We start from the raw sequence: 6,000 nt of genomic DNA on the forward strand, positions 1-6,000 counted from the left end.
AATAGAAAAAGAAAGAAAAAAAATTCAGATGAAGTCCTTGTACTCGATTTTAAAAATGTGAGATACATAATAAAATGTAATATTCCTTTTAATAACAACTAAGTTACAATAATTGAAATCGATAACCCCTAAAAGAGCAATCCACATTAATGCTCTGTGCAATGGCTCCCCCTATAGTTGGAAATGGGCAATCACGAGCAAGGACCAAAAGCACACAAGCCGCTGTTCTCCCCAGAGAGTGAGTGCAGTAGACATGATTAGACAGCCTAAAACCTTAGTACTGTGAGTGCGGTACACTGGATACACTTCCAATAGGCGTAAATGCTTTTAACTTTGGTACACATACATACACTTACAATAGGCTTTACGCTGTGGTCCCTTTGCACCTTAGGCATGACACTTTTTTGGTACGTCATCATTGAAATGAATTGGGCTGCCCCCCACTAAACATTTTTCTGAGTCGCCTTGGCTTTGCTCACACTTCAAGCCACACTGCTCAACTCTGATATTTTGTTCAGATCTGATTATTTTGTTTGACAATTTGTTTGTCATAATAGGTTTTAAAAAGGTGGCCATCCGAGATTTCAGTGTGAATTACAATTACAATTAGGGCATTTGGCAGACGCTTTTATCCAAAGCGACTTACATCGGTTAATACACACATTGACACACCGACGGCAGAGTCAACCATGCAAGGCGACAGCCAGCTCGTCAGGAGCAGTTAGGGTTAAGTGTCTTGCTCAGGGACACATCAACACTCAGCAAGGAGGAGCTGGGAGTCGAACTAGCAACCTTTCGGTTACAAGACAACTGCTCTACCTCCTGAGCTAAGCCGACCCCCACTGGTTCAGTGTGAACCAGTCAGCCACAGTCCGAACTGAGCTGAAGAGCAATAACAACAGATGCCACCTGCAGCACGCACAGATGAACTCTGTCTGCCCAATTACGGGAGAGCTAAAAATGTGGTAAGACATATAGGGTGGTTTGAACATTGTGCAATGTTTAGATGAAATGGCATGGCAGGACTAGGCCTATTCGAGAGAAAGCAAGTTCAGCTTTTGGGAACTTATAGTATAACACCACGGTTTGTGTGGATGGAGAAGCTCCATCTGAGTATCGATTTATTTAATACTGGCACCCGAGGGTTGGGCTTCCCGGACACCTATAGTGTATTGCTACGGTGTGTGGCGCATTTCATATGCAACATTGCTCATTATAACGCTCATAAAAGTCACACAATGACACAACTACCTGCGGGCGACCCACGTGGTCCCTGCAGGAGAACAGGTTGCCGCGGCTCCTTGTTGGCTACCCCTGATCTAGAGTGACTCTACAGTCGCCTCAATCTGATCCGTTTCCGATTCAGGACCACATATGAAAGTGGCCCAAACAGAATCGAAAAAAAAAAAGATATGTGATTTGTGGTGTTTATACTGTTCTGGAGAAAAAAAAAAGAACTAGTGACAGCCTGTATTGCTGTCTCCAGAGTCCAACAAGGAGTCCAACGCTGAGAAGGGTTCCCTTGAACACGCTGCTGTTGCATGTCTTCATTTAAAGTTGAGAGACGACTGATCCTTTCATTCATTTGATATATTTTTTGGGGGCATAAGAAAATGGTTTGAGTTCAAGGTGTTAAAAAAAAAAACACAAGCAGTTGCAATAGTGCTGGTTGATTTTTTCGAACAAACGGAAGGTATTTCTGGACAACGGCGAAAGCTTAGTTTATTGAAGAAAATGTTGCGCAAAAGTTTAACGTCCTTCTTGGACGTACTAGAATTGTTTCTCTTTTTTTCAATGTGTCGCGTTCTTCTTTTTCCTTGGATTTATTAGCAGGCTACTCTATGTCAGGCTGCTATGAGGTCACGATGCTTAAGTAGCTGCCGCGGCTATCGCCATCCGGCCTAAACCCCGCCCTACCATAAGGGTATACGGGTACTGTCGGTGGTGGAAACGCGAGCCGTAACTGAGCTGGGCCAAGCCGCACCTTCACTACTGGGCCAGGGCGTGCTGGGCCGAAGCGCACCCGCCGGTGGAAACGCGGCATAAGCCTCTTCTGATGGACTAATGGTAGGCCGACTCTCAGGGGGCTGTTCTGGCAATAAAGCTGATTTTGTTTAAAATGTATCTGATCTACTGAGTGGCAAGTAAAGAACACTGTGCTTGTTTGCTGGAGGAAGCAGATATGGACAAAAACATTACTAGCAAGCAACATACAATATAATAGCGGGCAAGCAAACAGGTTTGGGGACATTATATAGATACTATTGTTGAGTGTTGTGACTACCTTTGACAAAGAACCTGCAGATAGGACGTGGTCTGATTTTTCGGTCCATGGGGTCTTTGACCTCGCCCTCTTCAAGGTCATCATCCTGCCACACACACACAAACACAAACACACAATTTAATGCTTTGGCTAAATGTTGAAAGTCTGTAACGACATCCACAAGCCATCACAGAAGCTGATCTGTAATCTGTTGATTTGTTCAAAAAGGTCTTCTAGATACTTCATTATATTTAATCTGCTAATCTGTTAGTATTGTAAAACAAAGCAAAGGGACATGGTCAAGGAGGACAGACAGTTGTTTTTGGTGCTATGCAGCTAGGAAGGAGACATCCCTTACAGTAAACCTGTGGTACTAGTACTCATACGAAGGAGTAACCGCTACATTTAAATCCATAGCAAAAATGAAAGGATCAGAAGCAAAATGAGTACCACCAAATTTGAATCGAAGTGACGGCATTTGAATGCCCCTGCCTAGCACAGCTATTTGTTTGTTTGTTTGTTTTGCTTAAGGCACAGGTTGCATTAAGCAAAACAAATGGCGTTGCAGGGGTTCACTTACATCTATCTCTCCTTCATCCATCTCCCCATCATCCTCGTCTTTCTTCTTGAAGGAGTCTCTGCGACCCCTCTCCGGGCCCCCCGCCTTCCTGGACGGGCCGTCCCTGGGTGACGGGGGGAGGATGGGTTTCTTCTCCCTTTTCCTCATGCTTCGGAGTTTGTCCTCCGTGTGCTCCCCGTCTCCCTGCTCCACCTTGCCTTCCTCTTCCTCGTCCTCATCCTCAGCAGCCGGGGGGGCGCTTGGCTCCTCTGGGACCTCCTCGTCGTAGTCCAGCTCGTGCTCATCCAGCTCCCGGGAGGCCGACGCCGTGTCCTCCTTCATCTCCCGTGCCACCGCCGCCCTCCTCCTCCTCCGAGCATCTTCCTCATCCTCTTCGGTCCTCCTCTTGGCCTCCTCTGCTGCCCTGTTCTTATATTCGTCTTCTTCCTCTTCGTCCTCCACCCTGTTGCAATACTGTTGTTGTTCTTCTCCTTCTTCTTCCTCCTCCTCCTCCCCCTCCTCCACCTCCTCTGTAACTACTGTTACATGTTTGTGCCCTGCTGCAGAATCCTTCGGCTCATGGCCAGGAGACTGTTGGCTTTCCTTCTTCTTCTCCTCTTCCTCGTCCTCCTCGTCGTCTTCCTCCTCCTCCTCGCCATCTTCTAGGGGCTCTCTCCCTCGGGCCAAATAGCTCCTGCCGTGGTCCGGCTCGTCATCTGGAGACTGTGGCGTATCAATGACTTCTTCCTCTTCATTGTCCTCCTCTCCCTCCTCCTCTTCATCGTCATCGTCAGCCGAACGGCTCTTCCGCGGAGGGTCATCGTCTCCGTCCATCAGCAGGATGGTCTCATCTTCGGGCCCCATCATCCCGCTGCCTGTCCCTCCCTCGCCGATGGGCTCATCGTCATCATCTGGGTCTGAGACAAATTCTGGGACCACCTCGTCTTCATCCTCCAACTCGGAATCTCGGCCTACTCTCGCTAACTGCTGGATGTCTTCCTCTTCCTCCTCCTCCAGCTCTCCATTCTCCTCATCGTCGACTAACTCGTTGTCTGAGATAACCCTGCCCTCCTCGTCGGGAGAATCCAGCAGCTCGCTGTCTGAACAGCCTTTCTCCTGCTCCTCAGGTGACTGAGGGGACTGGGTCGGGCTTTCAGGGGTATCCATCAAAGATTGTTCCACTTGAGTAAACAAACCAAAATCAAATAACATGAAGAAAAAAACACAGAGAAGCAACGTTTAGGAACATCAAAGGCGGGACTACAAAGGATGAAGCTTTGATAACGACACTTAGAAATACTTGGAATGCATGGATATTGCCTGGATGCTGATGTAAAAGTTAGCCATCGCTGAATATCGATTAAAAGTATACACTACGGAAGTATGGCAATATATGTTTAGGACGCGCATATATCGCGAACTCCGCGGATATGATTCCCAATACTAGTTAAACTCTGAAGTACAGTTGCTGCAGACATTACTGCTACTTGGATCGGGCTAGCTAGCAACAAGGCCCAAAACTTGTCAACGTCAAACCATACTTCCCACTTACGATGGGTACATGATTAGACAAAAGCGACTGACCCTACTTCACCCATTTAGTAAATAAAAATGACAGTGCGCGCTTGGATTTCACTATCAGACATGGAGCATGCATGCTTCTTTCTATTAACAATGCAACCTCCCCTAACGGCAAGGAGCTCTGCTATTCTGCTAGTGGTAGCTTAGATCAAAACAATCCTGTTCACCTTGTCAACCTGGACCTCGTTGAAGACAGGTTTGCTGCGTAACGAACTGCCCCGATTCTATTAAATCGCTTTTACGCAGTACAATAATATTTTCTGGTTATTTTATCCGCTGTGTTTCAGAAAATAATAAGCCCTACAGCACACAGCGACAGCGGCCATTACATTGACGTCATCAACACGCGACAGTTTGGAAAAAGCCGCGGTGCAGAAAAAAGACAAGCGGTCAATGTTTAATTTAGTGTTATATTCTGGCTATAGCCTAAAGCAAACAACGCGGGGGAAGTAAAATATCCCTTTGCTGATGGTATGACATTTTCAGTGCACCTCAATGCCATATAATGTTTGGATAAATCCCCAACAAAAAGCCCACTTTAAGATGCTTTATTTCAAATGACATGTATTAAAGATATAAATCATTTGAACGCATGGGGGCGCCATGACCCTCCGTCGCTCCCTAGACAGGCAGAGCAGAGCCGTTAATAGCGCTCTCTCGCACTGTGGAAGTAAAGCGCAGTAGTATTAAGAGTGCTGTCTGGTGAACATGCCTTCTTTCTTTTTCTTTTCCTTTTTTTGTTTTTAATGCATTGAAATTGACTTTTTCTATAAACTGAATTGACGTGGTTGAATGGCTGGGATTTGGAAGTACAGTTAATGATTGAATAAAATGCATTTGCCAGGATTCTACCAGGATTCGAGATAGAAGGTAGGCGACATGATTTTCTTTCTAGTATAATTGGATGTCATGCTGTCAAATCTTATTTAAACGGCCCTTGATAGCCTATTTAATAATTTGAAATTGTATATGCAAAGAAAAGAAATGTAACAATTTACGCAAAATTTATAAAATACAGAAACATTTTAACTAGCCTATGCAAAGTAATTAACCTTACAAAGTTGTTAATCCCACCAGACTTGCTATTTTCTCCTTTCTGGTTGTCACACGGCTGCCTTATTTCCCCATTACTTAAATGATTGCAGTACTCGAATTCGAGTCACAACACAGATACTGTATTTGAAGTGCTCACTGGAATCCAGAAATTAAAGATGAGCATGCAATTTGACGGGGACTGGGGAACTTACATTCAACACGTCGTGGTATATCATAAGCGAACCTAACTGACTGGACGCTTTCTTGAATCATAAAATAATGATGTGGGATCGAATCTGAGATAGGTTACCATATTAATACATATCAAAGAAAAGTTAAACGTGTAGGTAGGCTATATGTGTATGTAATGTCATTATTATGTCATAAAGGATTAGGATGATTATTATTAATGTTATTATTGTTACTTTTAGGGACAGTTATTGTTATTATTTATGTCATCATCATGCATAGTCATCGTGCAACTGAATTCCAAAAAAGGGATTATAATAGCTATTCCAATCATACTTATATATTCCAGCAGCACTGCTGATGGGAATCAAAA

At 44.6% G+C, this 6,000-nt stretch overlaps 1 protein-coding gene across 1 annotated transcript in view; it reads right to left on the reverse strand.

The window, feature by feature from the left end:
• zc3h18 (zinc finger CCCH-type containing 18) overlaps window positions 1-4,714 on the reverse strand; it is a 45,794-nt gene extending 41,080 nt beyond the window's left edge. Inside the window, exons 1-3 of the mRNA XM_079743591.1 lie at window positions 4,571-4,714; window positions 2,844-4,003; window positions 2,285-2,369 (exon numbers count right to left, since the gene is read on the reverse strand). Coding sequence (XP_079599717.1) covers window positions 2,285-2,369; window positions 2,844-3,989 — 1,231 coding nt within the window. The 5' untranslated portion in view covers window positions 3,990-4,003; window positions 4,571-4,714. The remainder of the gene's footprint in view (window positions 1-2,284; window positions 2,370-2,843; window positions 4,004-4,570) is intronic.
• Window positions 4,715-6,000: the final 1,286 nt, after the last annotated feature.

Source organism: Pollachius pollachius (genome assembly GCF_949987615.1).
Source record: "Pollachius pollachius genome assembly, chromosome: 9".
NCBI lineage: Eukaryota > Metazoa > Chordata > Actinopteri > Gadiformes > Gadidae > Pollachius > Pollachius pollachius.